This window comes from Jaculus jaculus, chromosome 1, assembly GCF_020740685.1.
Source record: "Jaculus jaculus isolate mJacJac1 chromosome 1, mJacJac1.mat.Y.cur, whole genome shotgun sequence".
Classification (NCBI taxonomy): domain Eukaryota; kingdom Metazoa; phylum Chordata; class Mammalia; order Rodentia; family Dipodidae; genus Jaculus; species Jaculus jaculus.
In genome coordinates this window covers 52800170-52821807 of record NC_059102.1, presented here as the reverse complement: position 1 = coordinate 52821807, position 21638 = coordinate 52800170, and the positions used below count along the sequence as shown (strand labels likewise).

General features: G+C 40.7%; 1 protein-coding gene across 3 annotated transcripts in view; it reads left to right on the top strand.

Annotated features, from left to right (window-relative positions):
- Window positions 1-1973: 1973 nt before the first annotated feature.
- Cdc37l1 (cell division cycle 37 like 1) overlaps window positions 1974-21638 on the top strand; it is a 36911-nt gene continuing 17246 nt past the window's right edge. Inside the window, exons 1-3 of one of the 3 annotated variants that reach the window (XM_045140341.1) lie at window positions 1974-2235; window positions 7336-7611; window positions 18762-18852. In XM_045140341.1, the coding sequence (XP_044996276.1) occupies window positions 2104-2235; window positions 7336-7611; window positions 18762-18852 (499 nt within the window). In that variant the 5' untranslated portion in view covers window positions 1974-2103. Of the gene's footprint in view, window positions 2236-2390; window positions 2454-7335; window positions 7612-18761; window positions 18853-21638 lie in introns of those variants that run through there. The other 2 variants (XM_004653169.2, XM_045140336.1) reach the window with 2 other exon arrangements.

Sequence of the window (21638 nt, the reverse complement as noted above, 5' to 3'; positions counted from 1 at the left end):
CCATATGGGGCTTTCCAGCAATATAAGGGCTAGCCAGGAGGAAGTAGTTTCCCTTTCTGTTCCAGCATGATATTCCAATGTCCTGTGACCTCAACCTGTGGTGTCTTCAGCAACAGGGTCTTTAAAAGTTCTATTTTGGCTTACATTCTGGGAAGCCTCGTGGCTGTAGGGAAAAGATGATAGAGCAGAGGCTGGACATCATTCTTTAAGACAGCAGGTAGAAGATATCCACAAAAGAAGGAGCTGGGCTCTGGGAAAGAGGAGCTGGCTATAACACCCTTAAGCTTGCCCACCAATAACACATCTATCCTCTAGCAAGGATCTACCTCCCAAATTGCCACCAACTAGAGACCAAGCATTCAAAGCACATGAGTTTAGAGGACATTTGATTCAATTCACTACAGTGTGTTCCGTTGTTCTGATCTGACTCCAATTATGAGTAGGCAGCAAGGCTAGATGATTAAACCCGCAGACTCTGAAGTCAAGACTCCCTGGTTTCTAGGTCTTCCTCTTAAAATGTGTGATCTGGGTCAATTTGGTTCCATTTCTTCTTATAGAAAGGGACAGTGAGAGTTCAAATTTTCAGGATTAAGAGAGACATGGAGGACTATAGGGAACCTTCTAATATATTTGCAACTGGTAGTAGTTATTTCAATTCTTTGCAACCCTGTATGCTCTGGTGTTTTATTTTTGGTGTCATCTTCCTCATAGCCAAATTTTGGAATTCTCTCATTGCTTGTAATTGAAAGAAAAACGTGTGTTGCTTTTTTAAAAATCTTTTGTTCATTTTTTATTAATTTATTTGAGAACGACAGGCACAGGGAGAAAGACAGATAGAGGTAGAGAGAGAGAATGGGCGTGCCAGGGCCTCCAGCCTCTGCAAACGAACTCCAGACGCGTGTGCCCTCTTGTGCATCTGGCTAACGTGGGACCTGGGGAACCAAGCCTCGAACCGGGGTCCTTAGGCTTCACAGGCAAGCGCTTAACCGCTAAGCCATCTCTCCAGCCCTTCTTTTTTAAAAAAAAATGTTTCCTTCACCAACTTCGCCTTAGGCATGCTGATTTTTATGTCAACTGTACACGAATGAGGTGCCATTTTATATATTTATTTATTTATTTTCAAGCAAGGATAAAGAAGACAGACAAAGAATGGTAAGCCAGGGTCTCCAGCCACTGCAAACAAACTCCAGATACATAGACCACTTTGTGCATCTGGCTTTACATGTGTATTGGGGAATCGAACCAGGGTTATTAAGGGTTTTGTTTGTTTGTTTGTTTTGTTTTTGTGAGGTAGGGTCTCACTCTAGCTCAGGCTGACCTGGAAATCACTCTGTAGTCTCAGGGTGGCCTCGAACTCACTGTGTGTGATCCTCTTACCTATGCCTCTGCACTGCTGGGATTAAAGGCGTGCGCCACCACACCCAGCTCAGGTTGTTAAGTTTTGCATGTAAGTGCCTTAACTGTTGAGCCATCTCTCCAGCCTGAGGTGCAATTTTTAAACATTTCATTTATTCATTTGAGTGACAGAGGAGAGAGGGAGAGGCAGATGAAAAACGGGCCCTCTAGCCACTGCAAACAAACTGCAGACGCGTAAACCACCTTATGACATCTGACCTTACTTGGTAACTGGGAACTCGAACTGGCTTCCTTAGGTTTTGTAGACAAGCACCTTAACCGTTGAGCCATCTCTCCAACCTGAGGCGCATTTTGTTTTTGTTTGTATTTGTTTTCGAGGTGCGATTTTTATAGTAGAGGAGCACTAGAAGCCACACGTGGTACCACCACCTCAGCGTCCTTGGCTGACGAGCAAGCCCTGGAGAGCCGGTCGCACCCCCGCGCGCGCACGCGCGCGCAGCCCCGGCCACGCCCCCTGGGCACACGCCCCCCACCCGGAAGTGACGCAGCGCGCCGGGTATTTCTTCCGCCGCCCGCCGGTGGCGCGGCCCAGGCCAGTGCTGGGCGTGCGTCTGCATCGCTGCGGGCCGCGGGGGGGATTCTGGGTAACGACCGTGGCCCGCTGGACGGCTGGCTCCGCTGCCGCGGGTTCCACTCTTCGCCCAGGCGGTTTGGCGGTGACGGTTGTAGAGCCGGGGCCGGCCGGACATGGAGCAGCCGTGGCCGCCGCCGGGCCCCTGGAGCTTCGCTAGGGCTGAGGGTGAGGCTGACGAGGAGAGCGACTTGGACGTGTCCCCCGTTTCGCCGCGCTGCCCGCCCGTGCCAGGCGGCGGCGCCCAGGTGAGAGGGGCCTCGTTCAGCGGGGGCACGCTGGCGCCCAGCCTCCCTGGGGTGGCGGCTCTCGGGCGTCTGCCGGGCCCCATCCCCGAAGGCCGCTAGTGCAGCATCTTCGTTCGGGGTGGGGGCGCCGCGTCATCCCCAGCCTCCACGCACTTTGACTTTCACCTTGGATGATTCCGCCTCGCTCTTGCAAGACTGTTTCTCCTCTCCCATTCCCGGTAGCCCCTTGATTTTTGGGGAGGGGGTGTATTGGGGAGCGGCGGCGGCTCACGCTGTATAACGTTGACCCTTTGTCCTGGGCGTGATTTTACCCGAGCCTTTATTTTGGGCTTTTAACTCCTCGGCCGAGGTTGGAACCGTTAGTGATTGTACTGTCCACGGGACGCCGCGTCCTGACATGAAGAGTTCACATGCCCGGTCACAAAACCACGTTGACATCTGAGCAGGTTCTGTAAATCCTGGCGTCTGATGCTGGTGCACACCTCCGGTTCGCGTGACCAGCTTTCCCCATGCTTTGTGTTCACTTTTTCTTTCCCGTCATTCTCCAATAAAAATATGGGCATCGTTTCCTTTTCTTTAGGGTTTACTCAGACTCCTAATGTACTTGTGGTTTTCAACCCGGCTTTCTGCCTCCCAGACTTACCCAAATGTGATGGATCATTTAGGATTTTGGGGTCCATGTTTTAGGTAGTGTTTACACATCACCTTCTTCTGATTTTTCTCCACCTTAAATGTGTTTCTGACTTGTTTTTCGGGACCATAGACAAAACACTGATATGCTCAATGAGATAAATGGATTATAATTGTCTTCGAGGTTTTTTGCAAAATGTGTTACAAGACCAAAACAACAGCAGTTTGTTTTTCTCCAAACTCATTCTGCCAGACGTTAGTGAAATGGAGTGATTTATTTATGCCCAAGGGTAGAATAATCAATTTTTACGTCCAGCTAATGAAGTTAGTTGGTTTCACACAGATATTGTAATCGTAACCACACACTGTACTTAATCCAGCTAGTCCTGGGAAAGTGAGGCAAAATGAGAGTTAAAGGGTCAGTAGCCAACTAGTAATTATGGATTACAAGTCTATATCGTCTGCTTATACAATGCATTCGCGTTAAGAGTACATTAAGTATTACCAAGAGAATGGAAGACAGTTGCTGTTGTCAGTGTAAAGGCATTTGGAGAGAAAGAAAGGTCTCAAAAATCCCTGACCATTTGTGGCTGAATCACAAAAGTATCGAGAGCTGGGTGTGGTGGCGCAGACCTTTAATCCCAGCACTTGGGAGGCAGAGGTAGGAGGATCACTGTGAGTTGGAGGCCACCCTGAGACTACATAGTGAATTCTAGGTCAGCCTGGGCCAGAGTGAGACCCTACTTCGGAAAAAAAAAAAAAAAAGTAACAAGAGAAACTCGGCATTTAAAGTGCTTGTATGTTAATTTTGTGCATTTGTAAATCTGTTCAGGTGAAAATAAAAGTAGAAATAAATAGGCTTATCTTCTTCATTAAAAAGGACTTCCCTGAGGCCATATAGCTGGCTAGGTCAGATTCCAAACTAGACCTGATGACAACTAGTCCAGTGCTTTTTCCCATCTTCTGCACTGCTTATTCCAAGATCTTCTTTGAAACTAACTTTAAATGGCATTAAAATTTGCAAAGTCATTAGTCCTAAATTCATACATTTGTTACAGACCTACTTATTTGTCTTGCTGGCTGTAAGACTTAATTTTTTTTTTTACCCTCCCCCCCCTCCCCCCACTCAGGTAGGGTCTCATTGTAGCCTAGAATTCATTATGTAGTCTGAGGCTAGCCTGTAACTCATAGTGATCCTCCTACCTCTGCCTCCTGACTGCTGGGATTAAAGGTGTGCACCACCACGCCTGGCAAAGTCTTAAAATTTTAGGATAGAATATTTAGAAAAAATAAAATGTGGTGCATGCATCTGCAGTTTGTTTACAGCAGCAGAAAGTATTGGCACATCCGTACTCTATCTCTCCTCTCTGTCTCTGCTTGCAAATAAATATAATTTTTTTTAAATGAATAAGCCAGGTGTGGTGGCACATGCCTTTAATCCCAGCACTCTGGAGGCAGAGGTAGGAAGAGCGCCTTGAGTTCAAGGCCACCCTAAAACTACATGGTGAATTTCAGGTCAGCCTGGACTAGAGTGAGACCCTACCTGGGGGGGGGGGGGAGAATAAGATAAGGGTTGGAGAGACAGCCCAGCAGTTAAGGCGGTTGCCTGTAAAGCCTAACAACCTGGGTTCGAGTTCCCAGTACCCACATAAAACCAGCTGCACAAAGTGGCACATGCATCTGGAGTTTGTTTGCAGCATAAGATGTTTAATCCAATCAGTAGGCGTTTGTAATTTTTTAAATAAAGCTTTATCTTGATTTTTATGGACTATGAGAGATCCAGATATCTCATCATAACAAATGATATAAGAATAATTTAAAGACCTCAGAATTTAAAGCTCTTATTTGAGAACTTTTGGTAATACAGTAGTAGACTGACTTTAATGTTAACAGTTTTTTGCAGAATTTTTGATCATTAGAATATAATTATTATGCCCCTTTAAAACTAATATGATCACTGATTAAAATTCAACCAAGACTTAGTAGGGCTGGGGATATAGCTCAGTAGCAGAGCACCCACCTGGCATGGGTTCAGTCCTCAGTAATACAAAATTAAAAATATTAAAAATCTAAAAACCTTAATATTTCAAACATTGGGCTGTCTGGGTAGTTGTTGGCAAAATTTTTAAAAGTCATTCTATAATTGATTTGATTTGAGAAACATTTGCTCCTACTTAATTAGAAAATATATCTCATTTACCATTAATTGTCTGTCTTTTTATAGCTTAGTATTTTACAGATCAAGTTTTAGAGCTTGATTTTTCTTCTTCCTGGCCCCAGGCCCCATATTTTTTGTAGCTCCTCCATCCCCTTGTTTTGTTTTGTTTGTTTTTCTTTAAATCCAGGCTGGCCTTGAACTCCTGATCCTCCTGCCTCCACCTCTTCAGCAATATCTGACCTGTGTGTGCCACCACAACCAGCCATCCCATTGTTTTAAAATTATTTATTTATTTGCAAGCAGAGAGGAGAGGGAGAGAATGGGCATGCCAGGGGCTCCAGCTGCTTCAAACTAATCACAGATGCATGTGCCACTTTGTGCATCGGCTTTACATGGATCTTAGGGAATCAAATTTGGGATGTTAGGTTTTGCAGGCAAACACCTTAACTGTTGAGCCATCTCTCCAGATCATTCTGTCCCATTTTTAAGCATTGATAGTCTTGCCATTCTTCTTGATTCTTGATCTAAGAAAAGAAAAAAGTAAAAATAAATTATTGGGTTATTCAAAGACAGTGATATCTGTACTCCCAACCTGCTGAATGAGTAAATAATATATCAGAATAGCAACAGTGTCCACATGTGTCTAAGTAGGAACCTTGAATTGGCATGAAAACTCAGAAAATAGGGCCTTGCTTGCTACTTGCCTCAAGATTAGTTTATTCATCAAACATCTGTTGATTCTAAACTAAAATGGTGGTGGTAGTCAAGGAAACCCGTAAGTACAATATATTAAAACACCACTATAGAAATATGCATAACTGAGGTAGAGGAAGAATGGATAAGAAAAGGATTAGGATAGGATAGGAATTACTTAGCGGACTAAGTAGGACTAAGTAAAACTAAGGCAAGAAACAAGAGTTTACACTTTACCTCAAGACTTCTGTGGCGGTTTGAATCAGATGTTCTCCCCGCAAACCCATGTGTTTGAATACTTGGTCCACATTTATGAGGTGGAGTCTTGCTGGAGGAGGTATGTTACTTTGGGGTGTTAAAGCCAGTTTCCCTTTGTCAGAGTCCAGCTCACCCTCTTGCTGCTGTTATCCACTTACTGTGGCAGAAATGATGTCCAGCCTCTGCTCTACCATCTTTTCCCTGCATCCATGAAGCTTCCCTTCAAGATAAGACAAAAACTTTCTCTCATATCAGCTGCTCTTGGTCAGGTGTTTTGTCCCAGCAACATGAAGGGACAATTTTTAAGAATAAACAGATGATCAGACTTGTTTTTTGTTGGCTTTTAAAAAAATCAATTTTTTTATTTATTAGAGAGAATGGGCATGCCAGGGCCTTCCTGAATGAAGCAAACTCATCAGGGTAGACCAGTGAGCACTTCTTTAATTAATTAATTAATTTATGAGAGAATGGGCACATCAGGGCCTCCTGCCACTGGAAATGAACTCCAGACACATGCACCACCTTGTGCATCTGGCTTTGTGGGTACTAGGGAATGGAGCCTGGGTACTTAGGTTTCACAGGCAAGCACCTTAACCACTAAGCCATCTCTCTAGCCCCAGTAGGCACTTCTTTTTTTGGGGGGGTGGGGGGCTTAAGGCAGAGTCTCCCTCTAGCCCAGCTGACCTAGAATTCACAGTGTAGTCTCAGGGTGGCCTCAAACTCTCAGCAATCCTCCTACCTCTGCCTCTCTAGTGCTGGGATTAAAGGTGTGTGCCACCACACACTGCCGGCACTTCTTAACTTAATGTTTTCATCTAAATACATAGAAAGTTCTACTAAGAATTCATATCACCAAGGATTGGGATAATACATAAGGAAAGCAAGCTAACAAATGATTACTTGAAACTGAAAGAAGGTTCCTTGCAGTGAAGAACTTGCTGATCCAGACTCCTAAATCTGCTTTTCAGTGTGGAGTGTTGAGCTGATGAGCTAGACTTGAGCTTTGTTTTCATTCTACTGGTCAAGGATTATGAAGACTGAAAATCAGATGTTTGTTTTGCACTAGCTGTATTGTAAGTCACTGTAATCATTGCTAGGCTTTGTGGTAGTGTTAGTTGTCAGGGAGGGGCATAGATCAACAAAGAAGCTTTTCTAGTCTAATTGATGAAACAAGGCCAATAATATAAAAAAACTGTAATTACAGACACAGAACCCAAGGTGTGCTATGCACCAAAAACATCATATGAAGATCCTTTTAGTAAAAAAATCAAACACAAAACAATGAGCCTGTGCTACACAAACATATTCATTGCTACTTTTATTTCTTATTTCTTAAATATTGTTGTTTTGTTTTCACTCAGATATATAACCATGGGATTGAGCTGGCTTGCCAAAAGCAGAAAGAGTTTGTGAAGAGCTCTGTGGCATGCAAATGGAATCTTGCTGAAGCTCAGCAGAAACTTGGTAGCTTAGCACTGCATAACTCTGAGTCCTTGGATCAGGAACATGCCAAAGCACAAACAGCAGTATCAGAACTGAGGCAGCGGGAAGAAGAATGGAGACAGAAAGAAGAGGCCCTGGTTCAGAGAGAGAGCATATGGAACATGGATGCCATTAGCAAGGATGTTTTTAATAAGGTATAATTTTTTATGGGGCCATAAAGAAAGAAGAAAAGGAGCCGGGCGTGGTGGGCGCACACCTTTAATCCCAGCGCTTGAGGTAGGAGGATCACTGTGAGTTTGAGGCCAGCCTGGGACTACAGAGTGAGTTCCAGGCCAGCCTGGGCTAGAGTGAGGAATTAGGAAGAGGAGTACTAACGGTAGGATGCTTGCATTTCATATTATATATGTATGTATGTTTTTATGTATGTGTGTATATTTATATATATGTTTAAAATTTTGTTTATTTGTGTGTGTGTGTGTGTGTGTGTGTGTGTGTGTGTGAGAGAGAGAGAGAGAGAGAGAGAGAGAAAGAATATGAATTAATGGGCACAACAAGGCCTCTAGCCACTGCAAAAGAACTCCAGATGCATGTGCCACCTTGTGCATCTGGCTTATGTGGGTACTGGGGAATTGAACCTGGGTCCTTAGGCTATGTAGGTAAGTGCCTTAACTAATAAGCCATTTCTCTAGTCCCCATAAGCTTATTCTTTATCACTAAAAATTTCCAGCCTGTATGCCACATATTCTTTATCCATTCCTCTGTTGATGCACATCTAAGTGAGGTTCATAACTTAGCTCTTGTGAATAGAGCTGCAATAAACATTGGTGTCCAAGTACCTCTTTGATAGTGGCAACTTGAGTCTTCAGGTAAATACCCAGGAATGGTATAGCTGGGTCATATAATGTCTCTAACTTCAGCTTTGTGAGATGCCTCCATACTGACCTCCACAGTGGCTGGACTAATTTACATTCCTACCAGTATAAGGTTCCTTTGTCCATGTCCTTACCGACATATCTTACTTGTTTTTGTAATGGTTGCCATTTTGACTGGGATAAAATGGAATCTCAATATACTTTTTATTTGCATTTGTCTGATGGCTAGTGATGTTGAAATTCTTTTCATATGCTTGTTGATTGATTTTACTTCATCTTTTGAACTATTTGCCATTTAATTAGCGCATTTATTGGTTGGGTTGGTTTCTTGTTATTTAGTTTTTTGAGTTTTGAAAATTTTTTTTCCACATTTTTACTTATTTGAGAGAGCAGGTGGGGGACAGTGAGTATGGTGCACCAGGGCGTCCTTCCATCCACTGCATACAAACTCCAGATGCATGCACCACCTTGTGCATCTAGCTTTATATGGGTACTGGGGAATCAAACCTGGGCCATCAGGATTTTCAAGCAATTGCCTTTAACTGCTCAGCAATCTCTCTAGCCCTGAGCTTTTTGAATTTAATACATTCTAAATCTTTATCCTTTGTCCGGTGCATAACTAGCAAAGATTGTCTCCCATTCTCTAGGCTGTCTCTTCACTTGATTGTTTCCTTTCCTGTGCAGAAGCTTTTGAATTTCATGAAAGCTTTTGAATTTCATGAAATCTGTCAGTTGATGACCTCATTTCTTGAGTCATTGGAGTCCAGTTCAGAAAGTTCTTGCCTATGCTGAAATCATGAAATGTTTTCCTACTTTTTTCTCCATCATTTCAGAGTTTCAGGTCTTAACATTAACGTCTTTGTTCCATCTGGAGTTGATTTTTGTGCAGGGTGAGAGGAATCCAGCTTTGTTTTTCTATATAGATGTCCAGTTTTGCCAGCACTGTTTGTTAAAGAGATTGTCTTTTCTCCAATGTGTATTTTCGGCATCTTTGTCAAAAATTGGGTAGCTTTAGTTACATAGACAGTAGTTATACCTGGATCCTCTATTCTACTCCATTGATCTGTATGTCTATTTTTGTGTCAGTACCATATTGCTGTTATTATTGTGACTACTCTGTAGTATAACTTGAGATCATGTATGGTGATGCTTTAGCATTGTTCTTTTTTGCTCAGGATTGCTTTGGTTCTCTAGGGTCTTTTGTGCTTCTATATAAATTTGTGTGTGTTTGTATGTATTCGGTATGTGTGGTGTGGTGTTTGCACATGTATATGCTGAGGTACCCAGTGTGCTTATATTTCTGTGAAGAACAGCCTTGAGATTTTGATTGGGATTACTTTGAATCTGTACATTGCTTTGGGTAGTATAGTCATTTTCACAGTATTATTCCATTTCATGAACATGGGGGATTTTTCTGTCTTCTATTCTCTTTAATTTTTCTCTTCAGTATTTCAAAGTTTTAATTATTAAGGTCTTCATTTGTTAGGTTTATTCCAAGGTTTTTGAGGCAGTTTTTGGGTGGGATTGTTTTTCTATTATTGAGATATAGAAAAGCTCTGTGTTGTTTTTTGCATGTTAATTTTTGTATCTATTCACTTTGCTGATCTCAGAGTTTTATCAGATCTTAGAGTTTTCTGGTGTAGTCTTTGGAGTCTCTTATTAAGAGAGTCTGTTGGGAGTCTTTCTTGAGTCTCTTATTAAGAGTCATGTCAGGGGCTGGAGAGATGGCTTAGCGGTTAAGCGCTTGCCTGTGAAGCCTAAGGACCCCGGTTCGAGGCTCAACTACCCAGGACCCACGTTAGCCAGATGCACAAGGGGGCGCAACGCATCTGGAGTTCGTTTGCAGTGGCTGGAGGCCCTGGCGCGCCCATTCTCTCTCTCTGTCTGTTTGCCTCTTTCTCTCTCTGTCTGTTGCTCTCAAATAAATAAATAAATAAACAATTAAAAAAAATTTTAAAAAAAGAGTCATGTCATCTACAGAAAAGAGTCCTTTGGTTTCTCGCTTTCTTACTTTTGTGCCTTTTATTTCCCTTCTTTGCCCTAACTAAGACTTCAAATACTATATGAAAAGCAATGTAGAAAGTAGACATCCTTGTCTTGTTTCACACAGTGTTTTGACTTCATCTTATAAGCAGCAATGATTTAAAAAGACCCTTTAGGAATAGTCTAAAAAGTAGCACAATACTTTTGCAAAATTAGTAGTTTGTTAAGACAAGATTTGTTGTGGACCCCAGGCTCATCTCTGTTTCACAATCCTGTCTCAAATTCCAGAGAGTTAAGATTACAGGTCTCTACCACTATGCCTGGCAAAGTTAGTGGTTTTTAGTTTCTTGCTAGACTGTATCTTTCTTCCTCTTCCTCCTTGATACATGTCTGTGAAGATGTGCAGGTGTATGTTTGTATGTATGGTACGTGGAGGCCAAAGATGATCTTGTGTGTCATCCTTAGGAATGCTACCCACCCTTGTGGTTTTCTTTTTTTTTTTTAATTTTTGTTTTTATTTTTGTTTATTTATTTGAAAGTGACAGACAGAGAAAGTGGCAGAGAGAGAGAGAGAGAGAGAGAGAGCGCAAGCGAGAAATGGTGCACCAGGGCCTCCAGCCACTGCAAACACCCCCTTGTGCATCTGGCTGACATGGGTCCTGGGGAATTGAGCCTTGAACCGGGGTCCATAGGCTTCACAGGCAAGGGCTCAACCGCTAAGCCATCTTTCCAGCCCACTTTTCATTTTTTTATTTTGAGATGGAATTTCATTGTCCTGGAGCTCACCAATAGTCTAGACTGACTCACCAGTCAGCCCCAAGGATACTCATGTCTCTATCTTCCCAGCACTGGGATAATAAGCATGCTTTTTACATGGATTTTGGGGATCAAACTCAGATCCAAATGCTTGTGAGTCTCCTCAACCCTAAAGGATTATTCTTTGACTTTTGAATCTGAAGAAGAAATGGGTTTAAATTGTCCTACAGTTATAGAATGTTTATTATTGAGAGTATGGAAGAACAGTTTTTTTCAAACTGTGGTGTCATGGTCACTTTAAGTAGATTGTGAAAAAAGTTTGTTGCAGTCCAGTTAGCATTTTGCTCTCTGAAATAGAATAGAAAAGATCAGAGTGTTAAGTACTTACAGAGGGTTGACATTGTTTTGTAAAATTCATGCTTTGGGATTACAACAGAAGATCCGGTCTGTTTTTTAATGTAAAACAATTTGAAAGCTTTTAAACTCTGGAGCTGCATGCTGCAGGCAGTTTTTCTGTCTGTTCCCCTCACCCCCCAGCTATAAGTAACTTCACTAGTGATCTTTCTTGTTGAGTTTTACATCTCAAAAAATAGAAAGTTTCAACTTAATTTTCTTTAAGGTGTTCCTAGGACTTAAGTATTTATGTCATGGGTGTCCATGATGTTTCATGTTTTTTTAATTTTGTTTAGTTTTATTCATTTATTTAAGAGTGACAGAGTGAGAAAGAGAGAGAGAGAGAGAGAGAGAGAGAGAGAGAAAGAATATGGGTGTGTCAGGGCTTCCAGCCACTGCAAACGAACTCCAGATTCATGCGCCCCCAAGTGGCTTACATGGGTCCTGGGGAATTGAGCCTCAAGCAAGGGTCCTAGGCTTCACAGGCAAGTGCTTAACCACTAAGCCATCTCTTCAGCCCTCATGTTTGTTTTTATATGTTGGCTTGTCAAAAAAAAGGGGGGGGCAGAGGAGGTAGCTCAGAGGTTAAGGTGCTTGGCTGCAAAGCCTTAAGACTTGAGTTCAGTTCCCTAGTACCCATGCAAGGCCAGATGCACAAAGTGGCACACCTATCCTCCCCCTCTTTCTCTCTCCCATTGTCTCTTTCTGCTTGCAAGTAAGTAAATAAAATGTTAAAAGAATAACAACATAAAATAGATAAAACTTTTCATTACTGTTAATTTTGCTTTTAATGTGGTTTTGGTATGTGAACTTAAAGTGTGAATGTTTTGGCAATATATTAAAAGGCCTTATAAATACACATTCATAATAGGCCATTCACAAATATTTCGTTATGTATATGGAATGCTGAACAAATATTTTATGTAAAAAAGCATTCTGAGGCCACCCTGAGACTCCATAGTGAATTCCAGGTCAGCCTGAGCCAGAGTGAGACCCTACCTCGAAAAACCAAAAAAAAAAAAATAATAAAATAACAAGCATTCTGAGCTGGGTGTGGTAGCACATACCTTTAATCCCAGTATTCAGGAGGCAGAGGTAGGAGTATTGCCATGAGTTCAAGGCCATCCTGAGGCCACATAGTGAATTCCAGGTCAGCCTGAGCTAGAGTAAGACCCTACCTCAAAAAACCAAAAAAAAAAAACAAAAAAAAACCAAAAAAAAACATTCTGTTCTTTTAAGGCTAGAGAAAGATAAGGATGAGAACCAATCTAAATCAAAGTTATAGAGTACTTTCCGATATCTTATATTTTGTACCTGTAATTTTATGGTCACTGCTTTTAGAGTTCCTTTAATTTAACCAATTTACTTTATAAATTAAAAAACTAAATTTGGTTTGGAGAGATGGCTTAGCAGTTAAAGCATATGCCTACGAAACCTAAGGACCCAGGTTCGATTCTCTAGCTCCCACATAGGCCCGATGCGCATGGTGGCATGAGCAGTGGCTTAGAGGCCCTGGCACTCCCATTCCCACTTTCTGTCTCTCTTTATCTCTCTGTCTCTAATAAATAAATAAATAAATCTTTAAAAAACCTAAATACTAAGTAATGATAATATAAGGGTGGGTTGAATCTGAGGAAGAAATTTCAGACTGTGATATTGAAAGAGGAGGTAAAATAAAGAAAGGTGTTGAGCTTTCAGTGATGGGAGGTCATGGAGATCTGGCCAGCAGAGAATATAAGAGATCCTTTGACCTCATCAGCTCCTCTCCACCTTAAAGCCTCTGAATATTTAAATAGGTTTGGTCACTAAAAGAGATAATGAATGCCATTTATTAAGATGTCTTTAAGAATGAAAATGGTCTACTTGACTTGGTGGTGAAGACCTGTGATTTCATCTGTTTGGGAAGCTAAGACAGTACATTACAATTTTAAATTTCTATAGCATGGGTATAAAGTGAGTTCAAGGCTAGTTTGGACAGTTTAGTGTAGTTTTGACTCAAAATAAAAACAGAAGTAAGCCAGGCATGGTGGCACAAGCCTTTAATCCCAGCAGTAGGAGGATTGCCATGAGTTCAAGGCCACTCTGAAATGACAGAGTTAATTCCAGGTCAGTCTGGACCAGAGTGGGACCCTACCTCGAGCCCCCCCCCCCGAAAAAAAAAGAAGTAAAAAGAGGGCTGGGGATATAGCTCAGTGGTAGAGCATTCACCTGTCATACCCCTGGCCTAGGTTTAATCCAAGTATCATCAAAAACAAAGAATGAAAATGAAATTGCTCTGTCTAAGGAGGTCATTATTAATGATGACTTTCAAAATCCCATTTTTTAAAAATTTATTTACTTGAGAGAGGGAGGGAGGGATAGAAAGATAGTGATTTTATTTTTTTATTTATTTATGAGAGAGAAAGAGGCAGATAGAAACAGTGAATGGACATGTCAGGGCCTCCAGCCACTGCAAAGGAACTCCAGACATATGTGCTACCTTGTGCATCTGGCTTATGGTGGGACTAGGGAATTGAACCTGGGTCTTTAGGTTTGTAGGCAAGTGCCTTAACCGCTAAGACATCTCTCCATCCCCAAATTCCCATGTTTCTAAAAGCTACTTATGATTTATACATTTATTTTACTTTTAAAACTAGATTCTCTCAAAATAGATCTCAAAGCACATGAAAGGGGGTAGAAAGCAAAAAACTTAACTCATAAAGTGATGTTAGCATGGACTAAAGTTACATAATTAAATGTTGAAATGTAGTTTATATTAGACTTTACTTTGGAGAAACAATTCTCTGAACATATTGATAGGCACAAATATTTTGGTGTTCATGGTTTTCTATGCTTTATCAGATGGCTAAAGGAACAGTTCAGGGAATTATCATGGTTTATTTTCTGTAAGTATGGAAGTTGTCAATAAAAAAGATGCCAAGAAAAGATATATAATATCAAACTTGAAACACGAATAGTTAAATCTTTATTCTATAATCTCTTGGGTCAGTGAAATTCAGGCGCTTTCTGTTAAGTTGCTGAGGAGTACGTCTTTTATTTATGCTAAACTCCCAGACTGCTCATTCTTGTCTAAGTCCACGTTAACCTTTGACCATTCTTGTTTTGTAGACTTCAGCCTATAACCTTTTTGTATAACCTACCTATTGTAAAATAAATGAACAAGCATGTAAAATAGAAGTTGAAAGGCTGCTTTGCCTGTAGTGTCTCTGAGATAACTTCCTTTAACAGTGAGTCCTCTCTAGACTTTTCTTTGTACCTATATTGTTTGTTCTCACCCACAGCAGAATCATTCTTTATCTGAGTTATTCGCTATTCTGTATATATTGTCCTAAGGAGAATATCTTTTTTTTTAATTCACCATGTATGTATTTATTGAAACATTCCACTTCATAGTCCCATAATCAAGATGTTTAAATTCCTGCACCTTTCGTAGTGATACCAGTAACAGTGATTTAAGTCTTAACAAACCCAAAACAGTGCAGCATTTTTAAGGCAGCAGTGATATGTCCCCACTGTATCAAGGTAAGGATGTATGAGACATTCTGGGGAAATTTCCCCAAAAGATTAAAACAAAAACAAAAAACCATAAAAGTTTAATTAAACCAATCAACCAACCAAAAAAATTTACGTGAAGATTGCTAAACCATTAGCAATACACTGCTATCAAGCTACATAGTACGATGACATTAAAGTTGCCAAAATTTCAGTAATAAAAAAACATTCTACTACCGCTAGCATGTGCAAGGTCTTACAACACAGCGATACTTTCTGTTCTAGAATGTAGGGGAAAAAAAACAAGAAAAAACACAGAAGTGCATTCCTGTTCATGGGCCTTGTATGCACAGAACTTCCACTTGTAATTATGTCACATTATTTAAAAACAACTAATTCTAAAAGTCTCCTGTAAAAAAATACTTTCATCATGAGTTCCTAAGCTAAATCTAGCCCATTATATCTCTGATGAGTACAATAAAATGGGGGACAGGAGTTGAAATGCATCAACTGGATCAGATTTCAAGAATTTTTTTAAAGGGCTCAACAATGTCAATGTAATTATGAAACTTAGAAAGAACTGCCAGGTCACAAATAAAAGGCTTCTAAAGCCTCCAAAGAGCAACATTTTTTTTTTGAGTTAAAAATCTAGAGATTTGATGATCTTGCTCAAGAACTTTTAAAGTATTACCATTTCAACATTACTTGAGGTGTCCTAATTTTGCTTACTTTGAAATAATCTAGTGCATGGAAATTCAATTTTTTTTGGGGGGGGGTAGGGTCTCACTCTAGCCCAGGCTGACCTAGAATTCACTATGCAGTCTTAGGGTGGCCCTAAGGAGAATATCTTGAATGTTGCAAAGCCTAACAGCCCAAGTTTAATTTCCTAGTACCCACTGTAAAGCCAGACAATGGCACATACATCTGGAGTTTGCCGTGACAAAAAAGTCCTGGTGTGTCCATTCCCTTTCTCCTTCCCTCATTCATTCTTCCTCTCTCCCACTCTCTCTCCTTGCAAATAAATAAAAATAATATTTTTGAAAATTGTACATTGGGAGCTGGAGAGATACATCAGTGGTTAAGGCACTTGCCTGCAAAGCCTATCCATCTGGGTTCAGTTTCCCAGTTCTCACATCAGATGCACAGGGTGGCACATGCATCCTGAGCACATTTGCAGTGACTAGAGGCCCTGGTGGCCCATTCTCTCCCTCCCTCCCTCCCTCTCTCTCTATCTTCTTGCAAATAAATAAAATGTTTTAAAAAATTATATATTGGTTTTGTCTGGGAGCATAAGGCCATGAGCTACAGAGCTCTTGAAATGTTGCTAGCTAATCCCAACTGGGCTATTCCTCAGTACTGAAGAAAAGTAAAAGTACTTTGTTAAGTAATTTTTGAGGTTGCTTCAATGTTAAAATGATAATACATTAGTTATATTTTTTTCATCTCTTTCTGTTTTTATTATTTATCTTTGTGTTCACATGTGTGTGCATTTGTGTAGGCCAAAGGTCAACATCACATGTATTCAGTTGCTCTCACCTTATTTTTTGAGACAGAACCCTCACTGAACTTGTAGCTCATCAATTCATCTAGACTATCTGGCCACCAAGCCCCCAGGATCCTCCTGTGTCTGCTACCCAGTATATTGTAGGCACACATTTATATGGGGCTGGGGATTCAAACTCAGTTCCCCATGCTTGTGTGGTAAGCACGTTACCAGCTGAGCCATCTCTGCAGCTCTGTTTTCTACTTTTTTGTTTTGTTTTTGTTTTTTGAGGTAGAATCTCACTGTAGCCCAGGCTGACCTGGAATTCACTATGTAGTTTCAGGCTGGCTTGTTTCTACTTTTTAATGGAGGAAATAGGAAACTTCGTCCTTGTGACCAACATTGCTGGCCTGTGAAAAACTGTGCAGGAAAGGTGCCTTTATTCCAAGTACATAAACTTCTGTGCATTTCCCGATCGGAAGCTGGCAGAGAGCTAGTGTGTACTCGATATTTTCAGCACTGATGATATCAGAATATAAATATATCACGGAATGTTCTCAGAAACTGTTCTGGTAGTTTTTTTCTGGGTAGATTACGGCCTTCATCTTGATCTGTTTTATGGCTTATTCGACAGAAAGTATGTGCCTCATTAATAGAAATTTGTATTTGATTTCAAGAACTGACCTAAGAAAAAAAGTTTTTAGAAATTCAGTCAAGGCTTACTTAATATATATATATATATTTTAATTTTTTTTGTTCATTTTTTATTTATTTATTTATTTGAGAGTGACAGACAGAGAGAAAGACAGATAGAGGGAGAGAGAGAGAATGGGCGCGCCAGGGCTTCCAGCCTCTGCAAACGAACTCCAGACGCGTGCGCCCCCTTGTGCATCTGGCTAACGTGGGACCTGGGGAACCGAGCCTCGAACCGGGGTCCTTAGGCTTCACAGGCAAGCGCTTAACCGCTAAGACATCTCTCCAGCCCGATATTTTTATTTTCTGGAAAGGGAGAGGGAAAAATGTGGGCATGCCAGAGCCTCTTGCTACTACAAACTCCAGATGTGCCACATTGTGTGTCTGGCTTTCTGTGGGTACTGAGGAATCAAACCCAGACTGGCAGGCTTTGCATACAAGAGCTTGAACCACTGAGACCTAGCCCTATTTTGTTTTTATTTGTTTACTATCATTATTTATTATTATTATTTTTGAGGTAGGGTCTCAGTCTAGTCCAGGTTGACCTAGAACTCACTCTGCAGCAATCCTCCTACATCAGCATTCTCCTAAATGCTGGGATTAAAGGCAAGTGCCACCATGCCTGGCTTTTTTTGCTTGTTTGTTTTTGTTTTTTGAGGTAGGGTACTGCTCTAGTTCAGACTGACCTGGAATTAGTCTCAGGCTGGCCTTGAACTTGTAGCCATCCTCCTACTTTAAGCTCTCAAGTACTGGGATTAAAGACGTGGGCCACTGCTCCTGGCGTGTTGCTTTTTTTTTTTTTTTTTCTTTTAAGCAGGATCTCATTTAAGCTCAGCCTGACCTGGAACTCACTCTAGTCCAGGCTGGCTTCAAACTCATAGTAATCCTACCTCGGCCTCCTGAGTGTGGGGATTAAAGGTATGTGTCACTATGGCCAGCCTAAGGCTTATTTTTTATTTTTCTCAAAGAATTTAAAGTAAGTGTTTATAACTCTTTTGTTCTAGTTACCTTCTCATTGCTGGGACAAAACACTTGACCAAAAGCAGCCTCTGCTAGAAAGGATTTATTTCAGGCTTACAGTTTCAAGGAGAAGCTTTATCATGGCAGAGAAAGCTGCCTTACTCATCACACATCCACAGCAGAAACAGAGCAGCAAGCACAAGTTGGTTCGAACACACAGAAGTCTAGGCTCGTCAACTCCAAGGTCTGCCTCCAGAAACAGACCTTAGTAAGGCTCCATTTGTTGGGGACCAAGTAGGAAACTTAATCACAAACACATGAGTCTATGAAGACATTAATAATAAAACCACCTGGAGTCGCAAATATTTATGGGAAATGAATAATGCAGATGTAGATTATGCATATAAAAGATATTTCTCTACCTATCTTGAATAGGGCAATTCAGTTTAACAAAAAATTAATACAGTTTTTCTGTGTGATTTTTTTATGATAAATCTATAATTTCCCACACCAGTATCATTTTAAGCAAAAGTAATAAAACTACCAAATGAGAAAACTTAATTTTTTTTAAATGAAAAGTTTAGCTGTTTAATGCTATCATAGAATTATACTATATCATATTTTTATATTGTTTAAGACTTGCTAGGCATTCAGAAACTAAGAAGATTCAATTAGAACATAAAATCTGATTTTAATTTTTAAATATTTTCAGAGTTTTATTAATCAAGATAAAGGAAAAACAGAAGATGAAGATAAATCACAGTCATTTATGCAGAAATATGAGCAAAAAATCAGACATTTTGGTAAGTCCAGTAGTCGTTGTTATGTTTATAGATGTATATGCATAAAAATGGATTTACAAAATGGGATCCAAAAAGAAAATACCCAGCAAACTTCAGTTACATTGTTTGCTACTTCTGTCAGAGTTGTATAGATCTATTCTGGATGTTTTGATCATAAATAAGGCAGGTTGGCAGTTCAAACTAGACTGTAAAGAAAAGCAAAAGTCAATCGGTTGATGCCACCCTCAGGACAATCTGTTCATTCATGTTACAGTTTTTCATATCTTGTTGAGTCTTTGCTCTTTTTGCTTCCTTAGTACCTTTTTTTAACAAAAGGAATTAAAAAAATTTTGGGGGGGCTGGATGTGGTGGCTCTTGCCTTTAATCCCAGCAGTTGGGAGGCTGAGGTAGGAGGATCACTGTGAGTTTGAGGCCACCCTGAGACTACAAAGTAAATTCCAGGTTAGCTTGGGTTAGAGTGAGACCCTACCTTGAAAAACAGAAATAAACAAAACAAAACACAAAATTATTTATTTATTTGCAAGGAGACAGATGAGAGACAGAATGGGTTTACCAGGGCTTCCAGTTACTACAGACAAAATCCAGGTGCATGCACCATTTTGTGCATCTGGGTTTATGTGAGTACTGGGGAATTGAATTTGGGTTGTTAAGCTTTGCAGGCAAGTGCTTTAACCACTAAGTCTCTAGCCCCTGGTACCTTTTATCTTACAGTTAAAAGATGAGAATTGTTTTTTTCAGGTTTAAATATTATGTTTTATAATTCACATATTTCCTTGAAATCAATGTTGTTTAGGTAAATACAGTAGAAATGTATATACTGTGATGTAAGAAAGTATTTTTTTCCTTATTGGGATAAGAGTAGGATGAATTTGGGGCTGGAGAAATGGCTTAGTGGTTAAGGTGTTTGATTTCAAAGCCAAAGGATGCAGGTTCGATTCCCCAGGACCCACGTAAGCCAGATGCACAAGGTGGCACTTGTGTCTGGAGTTTGTTTGCAGCGGCTGGAGGGCCTAGTGTGCCCATTCTCTCTCTCCTCTCAAAAATAAATAAATAAATAAATAAAAATAAAATAAAATAAAAAAGAGTAGGATGAAGTTGATGTAAGTGAAGAATTCCCAGAATTTGCTCGTGAGGAGCAGATAGGAGTTTTTTATGTAGGTAAGGCAATAGTAACTGTATGAAGGAATGCAGTGTCAGGAAATGTGTGCATGGTCTGTCCTTAGAAATATAAGCAAACAAAGAGAAAGCATATCCATGATATTTTTGCCACTGCAAACAAATTCCAGATGCATGCTCTACTTTGTGCATCTGGCTTTATGTGAGTACTGGAAAATTGAACTCAGGCGGCTAGGCTTTGCAAGCAAGTACTGTTAACCACAGAGCCATTTCTTCAGCCAGTCATACTTAAAACACACACATACATACATACATACATACATACATACATACATACGTGTTTTTGCAAACAGAGAGATCGAAGGGCAGGGCGGAGAGAATGGGTGTCCCAGGGCCTCTAGCCACTGCAAAGAAACAAACTCTAGATATATGTTGTGCATCTGGTTTTACATGTGTACTTGGAAATCAAACCTGGGTCCTTAGCACTTTGCAGGCAAGTGCCTTAACTACTAAGCCATCTCTCCAACCAAGTAGGTTCTTGCTCTAGCCCAGACTGACATGGTATGCACTATGTAGTCTGAGGATGGACCTGATCATCCTCCCAGGTAGTGGGATTAAAGGCTTAAGGCATGCACCACTGTGCCCAACTAACCATACATCTTTTGATCAAGTAATATGTTAATTTGTTGGCACAGTTTTTATTTATGATGTGCTCTTCAGTTTTCTAATGGCATTTTAATTTTATTTTTATTTTTTTAAAATATTTTGTGTATTTTTATTTATTTATTTGAGAGTGACAGAGAGAGAAAGAGGCAGTGAGAGAGAGAGAGAGAGAGAATGGGCGCGCCAGGGTCTCCAGCCACTGCAGACGAACTCCAGACATGTGCGCCCCCTTGTGCATCTGGCTAACGTGGGTCCTGGGGAACTGAGCCTCGAACCGGAGTCCTTAGGCTTCACAGGCAAGAGCTTAACCGCTAAGCCATCTCTCCAGCCCTCTAATGGCATTTTTAAAACGTAGTCTTTTTTTGTGGGGGGTTTAAGGTAGGGTCTCATTCTAGCCGAGGCTGACCTATAATTCACTATATAGTCTCAGGCTGGCCCCAGACTCATAGTGATCCTCCTACCTCTGCCTTCCAAGTGCTGGGATTAAAGGTGTGCGCCACCACACTTGGTCCCAGTTTTTTAAATTAAATTTAATTAATTAAGTTATTTGTTTATTTGAGAGAGAGAGAATGTGTGTACCAGGTCTTCCAGTTGCTGCAAATAAACTCCAGATACATACACCACCTTGTGCATCTACCTTACCTGGGTCCTAGGGAATCGATCCTGGGTCCTTTGGTTTTGCAGGCAAGTGCCTTAACTGCTAAGCCATTTCTCCAACTCCAAATGTAGTTTTATTCATTTATATATTTACTTGAGAGAGAGTAAACTAACATGTCAGGGCCACGTGCTGCTGCAAATGAACTCCAGACATACCATTTTGTGCATCTGGCTTTATGTGGATACTAGGAAACTGAGTCAAGGGCTGCAGGCTTTGCAAGCAAGTACCTCACTGTGCCATTTCCCCAGCCCCTAATGGCATTTTGAAATCTGGTGTGTTCCTTGTCTCTTCCCACACACACAAAAAAGTATTGATTTTAGTTTTTTGAGGTAGTGTCTCACTAGTCCAG